The sequence below is a fragment of the Pristis pectinata genome, chromosome 28, assembly GCF_009764475.1.
Source record: "Pristis pectinata isolate sPriPec2 chromosome 28, sPriPec2.1.pri, whole genome shotgun sequence".
In the NCBI taxonomy this organism is placed as follows: domain Eukaryota; kingdom Metazoa; phylum Chordata; class Chondrichthyes; order Rhinopristiformes; family Pristidae; genus Pristis; species Pristis pectinata.
In genome coordinates this window covers 28,278,252-28,299,296 of record NC_067432.1, presented here as the reverse complement: position 1 = coordinate 28,299,296, position 21,045 = coordinate 28,278,252, and the positions used below count along the sequence as shown (strand labels likewise).

The following is a 21,045-nucleotide window of genomic DNA, read 5'->3' as shown; positions in this document are numbered from 1 at the left end:
TGGTGCTCAGTAAGCACATCACAAGATCAGAAGTAGGCCATTCGGCCCATCGAGTCTGCTCATCCAAGAAGATGCACACATATTTAATTAAGGTGGATTATTTTTGTACTTTGATGGCTTTAAGCAGGGGATCCCAGAGTGCGGCAGTCTCAGAGTGCAGACTTTGGTGAGTGAGGAGTGTGATTGGTGAGTAGAAACCTTTCTTTACTACTTTTATTCACTGAAGTAAAAGTGAAGGTACACAGCAGTGGAAGGAGCCAACTGGTGATCATCAATTGGGTGGGTATTTTCTACTTTCTTTAACTCTGTCAAGAAGTTTAGATAGTGTTTAAAGTAGAAGAGGGTCTCTTGTTTAACCAGTACCCTTAATTGAAAGGGGGCAACTAAAGGCAGGTAAACTGAGACCTATCGAATGTTCCTCCTGCACTGTGTGTGAAATCAGGGTGACTGCCAGGTGATGGTCCATGGTGACCTTGTGTACAGGAAGTGTGTACAGCTCCTGACTGACCACATTGTGCAGTTAGAATGTGGATGGACTCACCCTGGAACATCTGTGACACTGATAACATGTTTAGCGAGCTGGTCACACTGTAAACACAGGCAGAGAAGTGGTGGGTGACTGCCAGGAAGAGTTGTAGGTGTAGGCAGGTAGTGCGGGAGACCGTGTGACCATCTCAAACAGATTCAACGGGGTGTATGGCTCCTCGAAGAAAAGCAGCAACAGCCAGGTTTCTGGCACCACGGTTGGCCCTACTGCCCAATAGGGGAGGAAAAAGGCTGGGAAAGCTATGGTGATGGGAGACCTGACTGTAAGGGGTGCGGACAGACATTTCTGTAGTTGTGAATAAACTTCTTGAATATTTTGTTGCCTCCCTGGTACACGGGTCAGGATGTCTCAGAGCGGCTGCAGGACATTCTAAAGAGAAAGGGTGAACACCAGTGCTCATGGTACAGGTTGGTACCAATGACATGGATAGAAAAAGGGATGAGATCCTGCAATATGAATTTGGTGAGCTAGTAGCAGATTAAAGAGCTGGACCTACCTCAAGGTTGTAATCTCTGGATTAGTTCTGGTGCCACGTGCTACTGAGTATAGGAATAAGAAGATAGTTCAGATGAATACTTGGCTAAGGGGATGGTGCAGGAGGGAGGCCTTTAGAATTTTGGATCTTTGGGAACATTTTTGGGGTAGGTGGGACCTGTACAAACAGAATGGTTTGCACCTGAACCAGATCAGGTCCAATATCCTTGCTGAGAGGTTCACTTGTGAGGTTTTAAACTAACTTGGCAGGGGAGTGGGACACAAAGTAAATGTACAGTTGGGGTGAGGTTCAGTCAAATATAGAAGAAAAACTAGTTCGATCCTGGTAGGCAGAGGGGACATGAGGAGGAACATGAGGGGACTGGAAGGTTAAACTGCATCTCTCTTTAATACAGGGAGCTTGAGTGGTAAGGCAGGTAAACAGAGCTTTGATCAGCACATGGGAATATGATATTGTTGCAATCCCTGAGACATGGTCGGAAGAAAGGCAGGGCTGGCAACTCAACGTTCCAGAGTATAGAAGTTTCAGGCTTGCTTAGTAGGAGATGAAAGAGAGAAGGGAGCATTGCATCACTACGGTAACGAAGCAGCATGTCTCAGACGCCTTTTCAAGTAAGGCCTCTTGGGTAGAGTTTAGGAATAAAAGAAAAGGGCAATCACTTTTCTGAGATTATACTACAGGCCTCCCAACAGTCAGTGGGAGATAATAGACCAGATATGTAGGCAAATCAGAGGACAAAGAGGAATAGGGCTGTAATATTGGGGGATTTTAATTCCCCAATATTAACTGGGATTACCTTAGTGTGAAAGGATTAAACAGGGTGGAACCTAAAAAATTATATCCAGGAGAGCTTTTTGTACTAGTACATAGTTTTATTAGGGATGGGGAAATGCCAGACCTAATCCTAAAAGCCAGGCAAGTGGATGAAGCATTAGTGGGGCAAGCACTTCAGGGATAGTGACCAAAACTCTTAAGTTTCAAAGTAGTTAGACTCCTGTCTGTAAATTAAGTGTCTAAATTGGTGGGGTGGGGGGTGGGTGCTGAAAGGCTGATTTCAAGATCATTAGACAGAGCCCGATAAATGTAGATCAGAGGCAGAAGGTTGCAAGTAAATCTACATTTGGGAAGTTGGAATCTTTCAGAACTGAAATACTGAGAGTTAAGGCCCAATGTGTTCGTGTAAGGGTGAAGGGTAAGGAAGGCAAGTCCAGGGAACCCTGGATGTCAAGGGATTTCAAGGGGGAGACCCTCTAGGAATATAGAGAGTGAAGAGGGGTGCTTAAAGAAGAAATCAGGGTGGCAAAGAAGGGCCACAAAATATAACTGGCAGACAGAATTAAGGAAAATTCTAAGGCATTTTACAAGTATATTAAGAGTAAAAGGGTAACCAAGGAAAGAGAAAGGGCCCATTAGTGATCAAAGAGGCTTGGAGCCAGAAGACGTAGGTCTTTAAGTAAATACTTTTTATCAGTTTTCACAAAGAGAAAGGTGTTGTAGTTGGGATGGTGAAATTCTTGAGCATGTTAAGATTAAAAAGATATTATATAGCAGGCATAAAGGAGGTTAAATCTCCAGTGTCTGATGAGATGCATCCCAGGCTGTTATGGATCTGAAGGAGAAGATTGCTGGGGCCCTGATGGATATATTTACATCTCTACTGGCCACAGGTGAGGTGCCAGATCACTGGAGGATTGCAAATGTGGTACCTTTATTCAAGAAGGGCAGTAGGGATAACCCAGATAATTAGAGGTCAGTTAGTCTAATTTTGATGGTAGGGAAATTACTGAAAAAAAAGCTCTAAGGGACAGTCGACACATATCTCTTGGTGGGAAGTCCAGCCTGACTGAGTTTTTTTTTGAAGAGTTAACAAAATAAATAATGAAATGATGAGGCCAGTGCAGTTGGTGTGGCTTACATGGACTTCAGTAAGGCCTTTGACAAGGTTCCTCATGGAAGGCTGGTCCAAAAGGCAAGTGGTCAAATTGAATCCAGAAAAGGCTTTATAATAAGCAGAAGTCATCGGTGGAAGGCTGCTTTTGCGATTAGAAGCCTGTACCGAGTGGACCCCGGCTGTTTGTTATAAACAACTTACATTATTGTAGATGTGATTAGTATGTTCCAAAATGATACCAAAAATTGGTGTAGTCATAGGTTACAGAATGACATTGATCAGTTGGTAAATTGGGCAGGATAATGGCAGATGGAATTTAATCCTGATATGTGTGAGGTGAAGCATTCTGGGAGGTCTAGGGGTAGGACATACACCATGAAGGGTTGAGCCCTTGGGAGTACTGAGGAACAACAGGACCCTGACGTACAAGTCCAAAGATCCCTGAAGGTAGCAGCACAAGTAGATATGTGTGGTGGAGAAGGCATATGGGGTGCTTGCCTTCATTAGCTGCGGCACAGAAAAATAAGAGCAGGTAGGTCTTGGTACAACTTTATTAAACATTGGTTAGGCCACAGCTGGAATATTGTGTGCAGTTCTGGTCACCACACTATAGAAAGGATGTGATTGTATTGGAGGCAGTACAGAGGCAATTCACCAGGATTTTGCCTGGAATGGAATGCTTGTTATGAGGAGAAACTGGGTTGTTCTCCTTTGAGCTGAGGGGGCACTTGATTGAGGTATTCAATATATGAGAGGCCTAGATAGGATAGGTAGTAAGAAACATTTGTCCATAGTAGATGTGTCTAAGACCAGAGGTTTAAAGGAGGTCCGGATAAGAAGTTTTTCGCCCAGAGCGTGGTTGCAATCTACAAAGCACTGCCCGAGATGGCGGTGGAAGCATCAAAATATTTAAGTTTCTGAATGGCACTTGAATTGCCAAGGCCTAGTAGCCAATGGACCAAATGCTGGTAATTGGGATTAGTATAGAAAGGTGGTCAACAGAGACATGATGGGCTGAATTTCCGGAAGAAAATCTCAGGAATGCAGAAATCTACAGCAACAGACCCACAGCATCAATAATATAGTTAATCAGCTGGCAGTTCACTATATGATCACTGTTGACTCTTCTGATTTGATATTTCTGGCCTGTGGGAGAGTGGGAATGATGAGGTAAGAGAAGAAAGGCTCCTGCCACTGATTATTCCATCACCCCTGCTGGGCAGAATTAGGTCAGGCTGAAGTGTATCCCACATTAATATCTTACCAAAATTCAGGTTGTCACATGGTCATTAAAGGAAGTTCTGGAGGGATGAAAGGACCCAACAGCAGAGAAAACTACAGAAAGATCTAAGATGCACAAGCGGAAACACAATTACAAGTCATTAGATGCATTTTCTTTATTTGAGCTTGCAGGCACTGGCATTAAAGTTACATTTAACTTCTACAAGAAGAAAAAGTATACAAACCATTATTTCCACCCCTCCCTGTGTACAGTAACTTTACTCTGAATAGGAATCAATTGAATTCCAGAACTAAAAGTAGCAACAGCAGCAATGGAAACATATTTCTTCATCCAAGTTAACTAGCATTAAATACAGTCACACTGAAAGGAAAAGCCTTCGCACTGTGTGCTACCAATGTTATCACTTTTATATTTCAAAGGTCCAAATTCCTGACAACTGGAGCTTTCTCCAGTAATGTAAATTAGCCTAAAATCTGGCACCTGTCCATTTGCCAACATTCACAAGCATGGGCATCTATATTTATTCAGTTGCACATTGCTTTGCTTAAAGTTGCGTTTTATACCCAACATTCATGAGCAAATCATGAACTGAAGTGCGAGTGTCCTGGAGTGGAACAAGTAAATTTACATTTTAGAGGTATAACGACAATGAAAGATCAACATAACTCCAACATACAAATATGGTGATTAGTCTTAAAGTAAAGTACTAACAATTTCTAAATTAATCATTTAAAACACATACAAAAGTATTTACAACCCTGCTATAAATTAACTGTGTAAAGGAAATTATATTAGATGGAGCTGCATTTCATTTCTCTTTTCCCTTACAAAGTAGACTGCACATGCTAAATCACAAAGACCCGGTGGGTAACTACAATCAAACAAATCTCATGTTATGTCCACATGGAATAAAAACACAGCTGAGTATCTCTCTTGCCACAGCCAATAAGTTGTATAAAATATCTTGAAATAAAAACTAATATTTTGAAGGAGTTACAAGGGACTGTTTGCAATTTATTTGCCAGTCTGAAAAACAAATCTATTTCATTAAACAGAATAGCTTTTACACCATCAGTAACTGATCTCAAATTTTGCATTAGGATAGCAATGATCCTGTGAAGTCAATAAAACTGGGTGTGAGAGTTTGCTGTATTCCACTGATATCAAGACTTTGCAATACATTTTGCAACAGATTTTTCTTATAATTACAGTCGCAACTAATAGTTAAAAGGAAGCAGCTGACTAATTCCAAAGCTGCTGAAATTTAAACTAGCCAGGGTAATCACCAACAATTAAGGAGATTTTCGAGGAGGAAAATGAAAAGCCACGACCAACTAATATCATGAACAAGAAGACATTCAGATATAGAACTTCAGAAGGGCATCAATGGCAAGCCCACCTCCCATCCAAGGAAGGAGGATGCATGGCAGCAAATGATGTGGGAGATTTGTTAAAATGCCTGCAGAAAAGGTCAAGCAAAAATATATTAGTACTGTTTCTACAAAACAATCAAATATTAATATAAATGTCATAGGGCATCCAGAATTCTATGAAAACATAGTCATTTTAGGTGGGTTTGGAAATGCACGTAATAAAGAAGATAGGATGATTCCATTTTAATCAAAGAACATAAATAAAGATTGTTCACATTTTATTAAGTGGAAAGTGCAACTATTCAGTACGTTATACAAAACAAAAGGAATTGAGTTTTATGAGTTTTTTTTATTGTTTTGGGGCTTTGAATCTAGGAGGTCCTTTTAAGAAAAATTATTCTATATAATAAAATATTAAAAATTCTCTTTTATTGACAGATGGACAAAGAATATTTTCAGGTGTTTTTTTCCCCAAGAACTAAGAGTAGTTGGAAGAGTGATTTAAAAAGTAGTTATCCTATATGAAAATCAGTAAATTAGATTCATCAACTTTTGATGCATGCTATTTTATATTCTTTTATTCAACTAGTCTTTAGCAAAATGCACTTAGCAGAAATGAACAAATATCAGCTTCAGGGTGCTCTTACTTCCAAATCTGGTACTCATAAAATAAAACAACTTTATAACAAAGTAAAATTAGCCACATCTAAAAGAATCAAGTCTAAAATTTTGATACTTAAATAGGAATTTGTTGTTTTCTGCAGAAACTGTACATCAAAGCAAGCCACTGCCAATCACTAGCAAAGTACGTATCTGAAGCTATTTACCAAATATGTAGTAAAAAATATTCAGTATAATTTTAAGCAGCTTTATTCTTCCTCATATAGTCAGTTAGCTTGGCACTATAAAGTACTGCAGTTTAAAAAAAAACAATTCATTGTTACATATTCTGCAGTTCCTGCCTTGTAGTCTACCGCTGTAAGCAGAATAAACTGCTGAACAACAAAAGATACATGCCAATACAAATAAAGCATTACTTAACACAACATATCCTATTTACTACAGTAAAAGGAAAGGATGAACTGCACTTTGGTTTACCATGTAACCCATCCTAAACGGTCTATCTCTATTGCAAAGACTAATAAAAATAATATGCACTGGGTTACAGCAACAGCAATATTACGTCGTCTTGTGCCTGACTGATTCGATTTTTCTGCACAGCTGCACAATGACATAATTATGCTTTTTTGTAATGATTCCACTTTCACTGAAAGTTTACGTAGGTAAGCTGAGAGCCTGCCAAGACTGCACCTATAAAGGTGCTTAACTTTATACAGAATTCTACAGATTTGTAAGTCTTTTCTATTCACATGCCATTTGCTTTTTTCAAAGACAAGAATGTGAACTGTAGTCTGAACAGGGATAAGAATATCAAAGCCTTTTAACAGTACATGTGTTTGTGTGCTTGGTGTACGTGTATCTGTGAATCAAGTCCAATAAGATAGTCAACGTCTCATGCAAGACTTCAGCTCTTTTCATTTTCATCTAGATGCTCTGAGCTTATCAGTATTGTAGCAGGAGTTGTCTCTTTATTACTTTCCTCTGCAGCAGTTGTTCCCCTTCTCTTGGTGGCAGTCACCACACTCCCTTTCTGTAGAATCTCAGTAGCTTCATGTTCTAAAACCTCAGAAGGAGTGAGTGGTTCCAGCTGAATGCTGCCTTGCTCACTCACATCAGAGCCAACAGCTTCTGGCTCATCTTTGCTCCTAAAAAACTGCTCAAAGCAAACATCTTCTTTGGAATCCTTATCCTGTTCTACATTTGCATCATCACTCTTTTCTTGAACAGATTTTTCTTTATCCATTCCCTCGTTTCCTGTCTGTTTACATTTCTGCAGTGAATCCGTAAGAGTTTTGCAATCTTTAGTTTCATCACAAGCATCAATTCCCTCAAATTCATTTTGAATTATTTCTACATCATTATCAACTGACTTGAAATCCTGTGCTTCATTAGTGTTTGGAGGTGTGAGTGTTCGATCTGAGGAATTGTCCTGAGCTCTTTCATCAGCATCACATCCCTTCTCTGTAGTCAATTCAGACAGCAGACCATCTGTTGTTTTCTCAGTACGTTCATTACTTTCTATATTTTCATCGGAGTTTACTTCGTCTTGCTGATCACCTAGTTTGTCACAATGTGGTGAAGGCACAGCTTCCACAGATGAACTCTCAACCTCACATTTTAAAGGCTGATCATCTTTGTCCTGGTTTCTGTTAAAGAGAGAGAAGAAAACTAGTATTTCTTATTTTCAGAAGTACAATCAGGAAACATACAGTACTTTCAAGTTATAAAATTTCCTTATTAATTAAAATGTAAATTATCCATGCACAGACCACCAATTACTCCATCCACATTAAAAAAAACTGTTAATTACCCATCAGCAGATAAATCAATTTCCAAAATTTCTATATCAGGTAATGCAGAAGATGGTTTCGCCTGGAAGTTAGAACAAAAATGGAAACTTTTAAGAATTTTAAACATAAAAATTACTGCATTACTATTCTGACTAGAAAAGAAATATAATCTACAGAAAATGCAGTCAATTTTAAACAACTTTTTAAAATAGTAATTTGAAGTAAACAAAACAAATTATGCAGCAAAAGGGGGGAATTAATACCAAGAAAATTAATCTGTTCATTCAAATAAACAACTTTTGAAGAGATTGTGCTGTGCAGTCTAAAGGATTAATGCTGTTTCCATTGCCTCATTACTTGCCCATCAGTTGTTTAAACAATGTCACTTCGAAACATGAGATTTTACTAACTTTTAGCTACAAAGTAAACATCTAAAATAACACTTCTGTTCAACTCAGCCCTCTCCCTTCTCCACATCCCCTTCCTCCCCTCCCCACCATACATAGGTTTTACTTTCCCCTTGGCCTCTGTTTAATGCAACCTCATTAACTATATTCTTCTTCCTTCTGATCTTCTGTTTTAGAGGTGGGGCAATTCCAAAATGTTTCATCATGTTCAGTCAGCAATCAGCTCCCAATGTTAATTTTCCAGCCAATAAGAAGTGCCGTCATGCAATTGCCAGCTGCTGAATCACGAGCATGACTGAATCAACCTTTAATGTGAAAAATCACACCTGAAAGCACCCAGAACATTAAGTTCATCCAGAATCCTGTAAGAATAAGTCAGTCATACAACTAAAGAATTGAAAAATTCACTGAATTGTTGCAACTCCCAAATACTGCACAAGTCGGTAATTACATTTAGCTTGGTACTGAACCCTTATTTCTGATTTTCATTACTAATGAGGCCATTGTACAATCATTTGCAAATTATCTGGCATACGTCTAAAACTCTGGCACCATACATGGTTTTGATCATACAGTGCGATAGCTACAAAATGATCAAAATTACCTCAGTCTTCTTTATTTCATCAAGTGTTGAGATTTGCTCATTCCCCCTGCCAGGTGAAAGAAAAATTATTTGCCTTAAATTCTTTTAAATTATATGGCTAGAGAACAAGAAACTGATAGCTAGAAGAAATGCACCAATTTCCAAAACAATAACAGTGTGTTTTAAGATAGTTCTAATGGACTGCAGTCAAAGAGTCACTATGTATTTTGGCTGCTACTTCAAAGCCACATTTTTAAAATGTCAATATTTATGCCCCTCTTGCCCAGTTATACCAACTTTCTTTTTTTTCTCATCCTAAATTTTAAAAATCAGGCTTTTCCAGAGTACTGACATGTAAATTTGTCATCTCACCCCAATCATGCCCCTGCCGCACTTGGGCAGTTAAAATTGGTGCTACAGGTTTTAAGTGAAACCTGCTACGTTGATGTTGATACCTTGACTACTGCAGCAGCAATACCACTTGGTGAAACTTCCCATCATCTGCCCACCTACAACACCACCAACTCACACCTTCTGTGAGCGCATTCCCATCTCTTTCAGGATGCCAAGACAATTACAGGCAGCATCTCGAGTTCCTCTCCTTCAGAGGTTATGCATCATTACTCCTTATTCTGAGTGCTTTAAGTATCTATAATCTGCTTCAAAATCACTGCCCTCCAATCATTCCTAAAATGCTGTTATAAATTCAGACTTGTCATGACTACTAATCACAAGTCATTACATGACCTCTTCATTCCCAAGCTGTCGATCTATGAAGTGGCCAGCTCTGACCACTTCTACTTTTCACCAGTTCCATCTCCTGAGCTTGCTGCTAACCTAATTTCCTTCTCCACCTGCGGGAGAAGATGAAGACCCCTCCTATTGTGCTTACATTTCCAAGTACAATGCTATGGCTGTCACTTTGCCTTCAGCTACAGTTTTGACACATTTTGTTTCTGACCAAACCTTCATCCACTCTCATCTAGGCCATGCCATTTCCTCCCAGTTTTCAAGGGATTCAAACTTGAACAAATGATATAACCACACATCAGCAGACAATGTGGACCATGTCTTTCTCTACTTTCTGTCCTCTTTTGTGCTCTCAGAGATTAGCTCCGTAATACCTAGTCTACACACTTGATCTTATTCCATTTGTTCTCTCACTGCTCAGTTCTAGCTCCAATAACAACAACCAATGATTACCCATAGCAAACTTGTTTTCTAATTACTTTTCCATTTCTGATCAACAGAAAGTTCCCCTCTAAACTATTCTGACATGCTCCATACTCATGTATTTCTTGTATCATTGTATTCAGCCAAAAATCCTTACAGTATAGCTAACGGCCTCTTCTTCCTCATGCTCTCCCAAAGTTGTACAACTAGATATTCTTCACAAAAGTACTGCGGATGCTGGAAATCTTAAATTTAAACAGAAATGTTGAAAGGATTCCACAGTTAAGCAGCACAGTGAAAATAGAAACAGAGTTAATGCTTCAGGTCAGTGATCTTTTTATCAATGTTTCTTTATAGTCAACATGAAAATTGTTTATTCTCCCCAATTTGAAAGGCTCCTTTGTTGCAGATCCTCTTCTAGACCAGGTTTTCAAACAGATCCCTAGGGAGTTTACGAGCTCACTAAAAACATCTGCAACATGGTTCTTAATTCAAGTAAGTAATTCTTTCAAAAGTCAAAACCCCTGGCACAGGTAGATGCACACAATATATACACAAATACATACACTTTTATATCCTTGGATGGTAAATCAGTATTTGGACCATCAGTACAAGAACTGTCAAGGTACAGTATGGCCAGTGACCAAACTGAATTGCTTTGGCACACAGACTGTGTTCCAGGAACGAAATTGCTAATGGAATGGCCCCAGCAGTGGCCTGCACCCACCATGGCTGCACCATGCCAACCAGGGTCAGCTCTGAGACCCACATCTCAGTATTGAGTAGCCACACTGTTTGCCTTGGCTTACCCAACTCCAGCCCCCAGACTCTCCACACCAAGCCAAGGGACAATTCTGTGGGAGAGCCAGCAGAGGGCATGGTTTTGTGCCAGGACAGGCTTGCACACCATGAACAACTGTCCTTTTTAGAGTATAGGTATGTGAGTGTTTGGACTCCAGACCAAGAATGCCATATTTAGTCAACACTGTGGGTTGAGTTAAACACAGTACCTGTGTGATCCTGCAGTGCAACACCACAAATTTATGGAACTTCTGTCACACTGCAGGGCTAGCAGTGATTGTGTTGCTCTCTCCCCTTCCAAATCCAAATACTTTCCCAACCATTTAAATGGAAACTCATTACCTTTAAAACATTTGCTGAAGCATGTATCAGGCACTACCTCAAGACTTCAGCATGGACAGTTCTGCTTCTTGGGTACAAAGAGCATTTGTCAGAGTTCTTTAGACATTCAGTTAAGTAGCGCCATTGAAGAAAGAGCGAACTAAGAATTCAAGTTCTTTTTTTTCCAATTGGTGTAGCTCAAACACTACTGGACGTGGTCAATTTCACTTAACTGTTCATGAGAATACAGATGGATAAGGTTCCCTCTTTTATTTGGATACACTCTGTAAACTTTGGAATTGTACCCTATGAGTTTTTCCTTTGAAATTCTAATTTTTATATGCAGAAAGTTTGAGAGGCACATTTTTCCGCACCGTTAAATATTTCTTGAATCACATTTGTTTTACCAAAAGGAATTTCTGCTGAATTTAGATCTCAGAATTGCGTATACAAGTTACAAAGGATGTAGTCAGGACCAGTGCGAAAGGAACACATCAGGAAAGGAAGAACATTCTGAAATCTGGATGAGGGAGCATGAAGAAGTTTGAACCTGGGAGAGAAGGCAGTTCATTGGGTCGGGGTGGGGGAGAAGTGGTGGGGGTCAGTGGATTCAGGGGTCTGTGAATTGAGGGAAAAACAAGGAGGAAATATTTGAGCTGGAGTAGACAGCTATTTCAGGAAGAGAAAGCCAGTGTTAACTGGAAAACGAGCTACAGAGAATATTGTTCAGTGAGGTTGAGTGCCCTTCTGAAAGAGATGGGTGAAACAGTAAGGGAACTAATGGTCTAGTTATATTAAGTATGTGCTGTAATCTAACTGGCAATTATTTTTCCTCTTATTCTTAATGTTAAAAATGTATTAGTCTCAAAGCAAGGATGTATTTAAATTGCAATTCTGGTTAATTTTAAGAATCCAAGAGTTCCAGTGAGTGGGTCCACAGAAAAGAGAGACATTATGGGATGCAGCATTTGGAAATAACATGTGCATTCCTAAATTTGCTACTTACAATCAGTCGGATGATCTGGGAATTTTGCCAGTAGGGATTGTGAGTAAATTTATCAAAACTAATTCAGAAGTTTGAAAGGAAACTAAATAACTAAGTTACTTTCACATCACACCAGAATGGCTTGGTCTGCTTCTACCTATTGTCAACATATTTAGTCTCACAAATCGTCTTAGTGACTCTTGTCAGAGAATGAATGTGAAACACATTCCAATGACATAGAATATTGCTTCCTCTTCACTAACACATACTGGATTCATATTCTGTCAAATTGTGGGCTGCAAATTAGCACGTTTTTCCCAAAGTCTTTTCAACCTGTTGATTCCACAAAGCAAGATCCTATCATCTGAACAAATGCAAAATTAAAATTAAACTAGTAATAAACAATCTATTCGCGTGGTTCTGAAATTACTATATTTTACTAAAAAGTGAAAAAAACAAATTGGTGAGAACCCTAGCCATAAACATACTTGACAATGCAGTTTGTATTATGTAGGGATGACACAAGAAATGAACTAGAATTTCTGTTTCAACATTCAGTTACTGTTTATTGGTTTATCTATTTGTTATTTATGTAAAAATACACATCAATTTTTGCTTCTCGTAAGTCTAAGTTCATCTGGAAAATAAACTGATTAAAAAGCACCACGTATTAAACATAATCAAATTTGTTAGTATTACTGCAAAAAAGTTCTCATTTGAATATTTTCAATCTTTCAATTTGCTGCACATTGTTATACCAACATTTTAATTTACTGTCTATTGGCAAATATTTCACTGTAACTGTGTTGTAGACAAAGAATAGCTAATGGTTACAGGTTCTATTACTGCAATGGAAACAGTGCATTTCTTTTAAGTTGATCTAAGTTTAAATATTACATCTGACTTGCATATAACAAACAAATTGTCATTTGCTTCAAAAATAAATCTATTCTAATAATTTTATATAAAGTGAATGTCTTCTTGGCAAAGTTTCGATTTTTATTTACTACAGCAGAGCACTTATAGGTTATAAATCTAGTTATTAATCATTTATTACATGATTCATGACCCTCTGTGTCTAAACTGTAACTCTTTTCTGCCCCCATATGCTACATGAAGCATAATAAACAGATACATTGATTTTATCTACAAGGGAACCTGGATAATGCACAATCAAACATAATATCTGGATCACTAAATTAGTAATAAATTGGTTTTCCAGTAGGATGTCTAGTGTAAGAAAAATAGTCCAAACCAACCCCACCTCTGAAATTCATTTTAAATCATCTCTATGGATGAATAATAAAGTTAGCTTTCATTAATGATTTCACTGCATTTACAGCAAACAGCAGTCCTTTTGGTGCTATTTTGCAATCCATTCCCATTAGCTAATTTAAAATTGCCTGATTTATGACGCAAAGCTGTATAATAAAATTTTAAAAATTACTCAACCCACATCTGTTGCTGTATTATCAGGTAGATTATATCCTACAGGTAATTAGTGGTACAAATCATTAATAAAGCAAAAATAATGAGGAAAGGCAAAATCAAAACACAATAAATGACACTCTCAAGCCATTTTCAGGTCAGGGAATTAGAATCCCCAAATGTACTTAATCATGAACATAATTTTCCAATATGTTAAAAAGCAAGGAGGAATGAAATTGCCATGGATTACTTGCTCATTACAGCCTTACCATTATTAATCAATAAGGGCTAAATGACACATTTCTAATATTAATATATTTCAAAAAATGCTTAGAATCATAGAAAATTGATGATATAAAGCTGTCCATGATGGTGGAAAAAGAACTATCCAGTCTAATCCCATCTTCCACTGCTGGGTCAGTAGTTCTGCAGGCTGTTCAAGAATACATCCAAGAAATTTTCAAATGTGATGAGGACTTTTGTCTCTTCCACCTAGATCCCGACCACCCTGAGGTGAAGATAATTATTTTCTTCTCCTCTCAGATCCTTCTCCCATTTATTTTATATACAAGCCCCCAGGTTTTTGGCACTTCTTCTAAAACAAACAGGTCTGTTCTGTTTGGAGCATAAAACAGAACACTGGAAAATCTCAGCAGGTCAAGCAGCATCTGTGGAGGCAAAAGGTTTAAATCAATGTTTCAGATTGAGACCCTGCATCAGGACTATTTGACCTGCTGAGCTCTTCCAGTGTTTTGTTCTTTGTTCCAGATTCCAGCATCTGCAGTCTCTTTTGTCTTCGGATCTGCATATTTATTCTATTTAGGTTCCTCAAGTTTATATCTCATGAGAACCTCATTGGTAATAGCCGTCAAGTTTGCTCAGCCTCTGTTGCATAAAAAACTCCTAGCTTACCCAACATTTCCTCAGAGCTACAATACTCTAATTGTGATAACATACCTGCCATTATTCCTAGGATTTCCTGGGCTTTTACTTTGTGACCATCCTGATATGTAAACACTGTCAAAAGCCTTGCTAACTGCCTAGCTTCTATTAGTCGATTTACCTGTATCAATGTTACATTGTTCAACTCATGTATCATTTGTTTTCAGCATTCTTTGGGAAACCGCATAACAACTGGCATTTATGGTCCGTGCAAATGATTTATGAATGAGAATTTATTTGATGCAAGATTTACACTATTACCAGCTTGAAAATAATAGCATGTTGTGATCACTTGCACAATGGTAATAACCTGAGTTTTTACAATTAAATAAAGGGTCAATATGTGCCAGGATGAAAGGTTACCCAAGACCAAATTGGAGATTTGACTTTGCAAGTTTGACATTGGGGAGTTGTTGCAAAAGCCAGGCGTACGGCTTCATTTTTGTTCTTGGCATTAAGTGCTGTGCTTGCACAAATAAAATTGAATTATATTGCTGCAAAGAGCAACAAATCTGTAAAGTTCATGTAGCACAATACCAAGCTGGAAAGATAAACAACTGACAAGGCTACAGTTGTCCATAGTTTTTAGTTTTATTTTTGTGAGCAAGATGTTCATCAGGATGAAGAAAAAATATCCTCGAGGGAAACAATATACCTCACACCAAAAATCCAAGCAACTCTCATGTCACAAGAGACTGATCATCAATTGAACTTACAGTGCAATTTGGGACTACAGTTCTGTTTAACATTAGGAACATTCAAACACCAGGAAGACGCTGTGGGCACACAAATTCATTGGTCCTACATCAACTCTTTCTTTAGACGTTTCTTTTTTTTAAAAAAAACTTACAACAAGCAACTGCTAAAATAGAACACTTCAGATACAACAATTTCATAACTCCGAACTTAACTGAATACCACATCCATTACTTTACAAATGCTATCCTACTGGCTCTTCTCATTCGTGTTGTATCTTCCGACTAACACAGTGTACAGAAATATAGTAAAAACATTGAACTGGTATTTACCATGAAGCGGTTGTAATTTATATATTTACCAAGTGGATGTTTGCAATAACATGCTTTAAATTGCCTGCATTAACATGCTAATTGTCCAAACTTCTCTTCTTAGGCAATTAGGATCAATGATGTCTTGCTTCCACTCTGATTCTGACTAAATAATGTGTGAAAGAGGTGAAAAACACGATGATGCTGGAGGAACTCAGCAGGCCAGGCAGCATCCGTGGAGAAAAGCAGGTGGTCAACGTTTCGGGTCAGGACCCTTCTTCAGGAAGGGGAAGCCCAATATATAGGAGGGAAAAGCAGAGCAGTGATAGGTGGATAAAAGAGGGGAGGGAGGTTGGGTATAAGGTGGTGATAGGTAAATGCAGGTAAGAGATAGTGATAGGCAGGTGCGGGGGAGGAGGGGAGAGCAGATCCACTGGAGGATGGGACAAAGGTAAGGGAGAGAAAAGGGGGTAGAAAAAAGAGAGGTTAGGAAAGGGAAGAAAAGAAGAGGCATGGTGGGGGGGGGGGGGGGGGGGGGTTGAGGGAATTACTTGAAGTGGGAGAATTCAATGTTCATGCCATTAAACTGCAAGGTTCCAAGATGGAAAATCAGGTGTCTGACAGGTCAGGTGTAGTTTGTGAGGAGATCTGCTCCTTCTGCCTTTATCCTGGACTTCAATATGCTCCTGAAGCCTGGACTCATAATCTCAGTGTCATCTGGTACAGTATGCAGTTTGAGCGATTATGGGCCAGATATTCCCAGGAGTCAGTGGGGATGTTGCAATTTTTCAAGGTGGCTTTGAGAACACCTTGAATTTTTTCCTCCCTCCACCTAATAATTTGTTACCAAGACAGAACTTACGATACAGTGTTTGTTTCAGGACAAAAGAGAATGCAGAAATGTTGACATCACCTTTTGCCTCCACACATGCTGTTTGTGCCACTGGGTTGGGCATCTGAGTGGTGTAATCTATCCAAATGAGTGTAATTAGGGCCTCAATGCTGGTGATGTTGGCCTGGTGATGGTAGCATTGATTTATTTATCCTTGCAGAGTTTTGGGAAGAGAGTTTTGGTGGTATCCATCCAGTACCTTGAGGTGCCTGCTATTAGTAGCCCAAGTCAAAGAGGCATATAAGAGCGCAAGGATTACGACTACTCAGTGGGCCATAAGTTCTATACCAGGTTTGAGGTATTAACCTTCAAACACCATTTCCTCAGTGAGCCAAAGGCTCTGCTAGCACATCAAATGCAATGATGAGTTTGCTTCAAGATGGCATGCAAGCTACGATTCTAACCAACAAGGTTCACAAAAGAACCAATTTCAATACAGGCCAGTGTCAAACAAGGTTGCATCATTGCCCCAACATTTTCTTCAATCTTTTGCACTGCAATGCTTCTCACTCTAACAAGCTTCCCACTGGAGTGGAACTAATGTACAGGATGATGAGGAAACTGCTTATAATATGTTGCCTTTTCCCCAGAACCAAGGCCATCCCAACTTCAGTACTAAAGCTGTGTTACACAGACAATGCATTCAGAGGTCAAGCTCCAAGTCATCATTGAATTGTTCTTAAAAGGATATGAGGGGACAGGTCTGATATTCAACACCTGCAAAACAAACATCCTTTATCAACCTACACAACACTGCCCTCCAACAATAAAGATTCACCCCAAGACTGTGGAAAACATGGACTGCTTCCCAGATCTAAGAAGCCATGTCTCAAAAAACCTTGATTACAAATGTGTAATTTTCAGTCACTGTGAGTAAAAGCTTGGTCTGTACCAATTACCAGGCTAAAAGAGGCAATCAAGTGGTATAATTGACCACCACTTTTCCCTCATTCTTCTTTCCCTTTTTAATCTTTCCTCCTTCTTCCCTCATCACAGCCTATTAGGACGTGGGATCTGAGGTGGTTTCCTCTGCCTATAGAAGTGGGTCAAGCCCAGTATCCACTGCCAATGTGAATTACTATATATTTTTCACTTTAAATACTGGAACATATACAACAGTTATAGATGCAGCAATATTCATTCAGAAGGTCCACTCAGAGAAAGCAGGAATGTTGCTAGGAATTACTGGCACCCTGTCTATAGAGGGAGATAACAATTGAGTAAGAATATGTACAATAGTGGTATCCAACAGATGGAAGAACAAAACTTACGTCAGTTAAAGTTTATTTCGGATAAATTATGGAAAAAAAGACAATCTCCCTATGTGTATTTTCATAGCGCTCTGCAAAAAATCCAGATTCATTTGCATCAAATGACAAATTAAAACCTCAGCTTAATTTGGAACTAAATACAATTAGTGTCCAACTGGGGGAAAAAATAAACATGAATGATGTTGACTCTGAGACAATTACAGAGGGCAGAACTTCAAACTGTTCAAACTGTCAATATCGCAGCCTATGGCACTTCACAAACTGTTCACTGCTTAAATTGAACTATGTCTACAAAACTTTTAATGAATACAAAAAGAAGTGAACAGTATGTGGTTAGCGATTATCAAAGCTTCATGTTCAGACACCTCTAAACACCCATATGCTGGCCTATCACTCTAGGTTTGACTGGTGGATAGTCTAGGAAAGAGTACTGAACTCAGAGTTCATACAGTTGGAAATTGATTCACATTTATATAAAGAACACAAATAATTCCTAATGAAAGTGGGAAGTATTTCTCAACACACATAAATGATATCCTGAATCAAAATACTGCAGATGTTGGAAATCTGAAGAAAGAAAATGAGCTAATGTTTTAGGTTGATAACATCTCATCAGAACTGGTAAAAGTGAGGAACGTAAGTTTTAAGTTGCGGGGAATGAGAGAAGGACAGAGAGAAAAGCAGGAAAGGACAGTGAGAGGGTGAAGCGCCTGAATGACCCAAATGCTGGTGATGCCAGCTAAAGCAGGGTGGTAAAGGTATGTCCGGTCCAAGTGTTCACAGGAGGAGGCAAATGAAATCTGAAACACCAAGAGAGAAAAAAAATTGAATGCTGAAGATACGAGATACAAGATGGGAAAGGCTATCTGAATGTGGAATTTAGTTCCAAGTCATGAAAGCTGTAGTGTGCCTAGTTGGAAGATGAGGTGCTGTTTCTTGAGCACACATTCAGCTTCATCACAACACAGTCACTGTCCTACAGGGAAATCAGAGTGGGAAAGTGACAGGCTCAAGGTCATCCTTGCAGACTGAACAGAAGTGATTTGCAAAGCATTACCCAATGAATGGTCAGTTTTCCCAACGCAGCGGAAACCACTTTATAAGCATTGAATAAGTGAAAGTATTCACTGCTTTAATATTATACCAATTAAATAGCTACTTCACCTGGAAGAAGTGTTTGGGTCCCTAGATGACAAGACGCGAGTAGGTAAAAGGGCAGTTGTTGCATATCCTGTAGTTGCATATGAAAGTATTGAGAAGGTGATTAGATGTTGAGGCAGATAGAAAGATTGCAGCAGAGTTTTCACAGTAATGTGCCCTTTTCAAATACTGAGAGGAGTGGAGGAAAACATTGTCTGTGCTGTCATTACATTAGAAGTGTTAGAAATTGTGGAGAATGGTCTGTGATGAAGGCTGATAAGGGGAAGGTGAGGACAAGTAGGTCTATCCTGATGCCGGATAGGGGTGCATGAGAGCAGTATTGCAGTAAGTGGAACAGAAGCAGTCAAATGGTATCCTGAGTTAATTCTGTAACTTCTTACACTTTCAAGATTTATAAAATATTGATCAATCTGCTCAAAAAAGATTACACATACGGTAAATATTGAATATATAAACCGACAGTTTATGACATTACATCAACTCTGAAAGATTTCCACATTAAAAAGGAAGCCCCATTGTTTCTGATTAGAAAGAAAACATTGTCAATATTGTATTTGACTACCTATTCCATGAATAAACCCTGTGAATACTGGATATGCAACTGTTAATAGATAAGTATTCAAAACAAACTGTCAAACCCAGATATAGCGGGTAAATGACTGCTGAACGTAAAATTTAATTACTCTACATAATAAGTCATATGGGCAGTTCATCCATGTCACTCCCAGCAGCCAGCTATTGAGTACTTGCAGACAGGTCTCTAGCTAGGATTTCTAAGCTGGTTAATCTTATTCAACATCAGGGAAGTGAATGTATTTATCAATGATAACTAAATAATTGGTTGCAAAACTTAAAAAAAAGACAGCACAACTATATTAAAAATATACCGACAAACCACAATATAAATAATAATTTTTCCAAATCATTTTTGGAAATGAGGAAATACCATCCCAAATTTACAGAAATATTTAAGTTGCATATACCTCACAAGTTCTTTACATTGCGAAAGAAATGGTTGCTCAAAAGCAACGAAAGGGAATATCCCAACACTTTAAAATACAACTTCACAGAAAAAAACTCTTCAAATTTATTTGGTGAGTCCAAAATACATTGAAGAAAAAGCATACTTACTGGAACATATTGTCAACAACACCGGAAGCTGTAAGAAAAAGAATTAGGATTATTAAAAAAGTTTTCTTCTCCATCTTGTGAAGACTAGGTAGCTATCAACATGTGGCCTTAGGTACGAGACAATCACTGAACACAGTGGTTCATGATTCAGTATCACCCTTTATCATCACAGAAAGGGCTTAGTGGATTTTTTAAATGACTCATTGTGCATGCTGTTTTTATTTATATTTTCAGTCTAACTGTGCCTAATTTTGCTTTCTCCTTCTCCACACAAAACTATATTCACGATCGACTTGTTTATCCTATCTATCCTGGAAGATGCAATTAGAAGAAATTTTAAAATATACAATGTTTTAAAGTTAAAATAAATGCAATTTGCTTAGAATACCATAATGGACAAATGAAGTATCGGTATTGGTTTATTACTATCACCTGTACTGAGGTACAGTGAAAAACTTGTCTTGCATACCGATCGTACAGGTCAATTCATTACACAGTGCAATTACATTGGGTTAGTACAGAGTGCATTGATGTAGTACAGGTAAAAACAATAACAGTACAGAGTAAAGTGTCACAGCTACAGAGAAAGTGCTGTGCAATAAGGTGCAAGGTCACAACAAGTGACGTGAGGTCATAGTCCATCTCATCATATAAGGGAACCGTTCAATAGTCTTATCACAGTGGGGTAGAAGCTGTCCTTAAGTCTGGTGGTACGTGCCCTCAGGCACCTGTATCTTCTACCCGATGGAAGAGGAGAGAAGAGAGAATGCCCTGGGTGGGTGGGGTCTTTGATTATGCTGGCTGCTTCACCAAGACAGCGGGAGGTAAAGACAAAGTCCAAGGAGGGAAGGCTGGTGTCCGTGATGCGCTGGGCTGTGTCCACAACTCTCTGCAGTTTCTCGCAGTCCTGGGCAGAGCAGCTGCCGTAGCAAGCTGTGATATATCCAGATAGGATGCTCTCTATGGTGCATTGATAAAAGTT

General features: G+C 38.8%; 1 protein-coding gene across 6 annotated transcripts in view; it reads right to left on the bottom strand.

Moving 5' to 3' along the window:
* Positions 1-4,313: 4,313 nt before the first annotated feature.
* The window catches only part of znf280d (zinc finger protein 280D), a 90,273-nt gene continuing 73,541 nt past the window's right edge, over positions 4,314-21,045 (bottom strand). For 5 of the 6 annotated variants that reach the window (XM_052040487.1, XM_052040485.1, XM_052040486.1 and 2 more), the window contains 4 exons: positions 20,064-20,091; positions 8,973-9,018; positions 7,982-8,043; positions 4,314-7,817 (listed from right to left, as the gene is read on the bottom strand). In XM_052040487.1, the coding sequence (XP_051896447.1) occupies positions 7,076-7,817; positions 7,982-8,043; positions 8,973-9,018; positions 20,064-20,091 (878 nt within the window). In that variant the 3' untranslated portion in view covers positions 4,314-7,075. The remainder of the gene's footprint in view (positions 7,818-7,981; positions 8,044-8,972; positions 9,019-20,063; positions 20,092-21,045) is intronic. The other variant, XM_052040488.1, reaches the window with a different exon arrangement.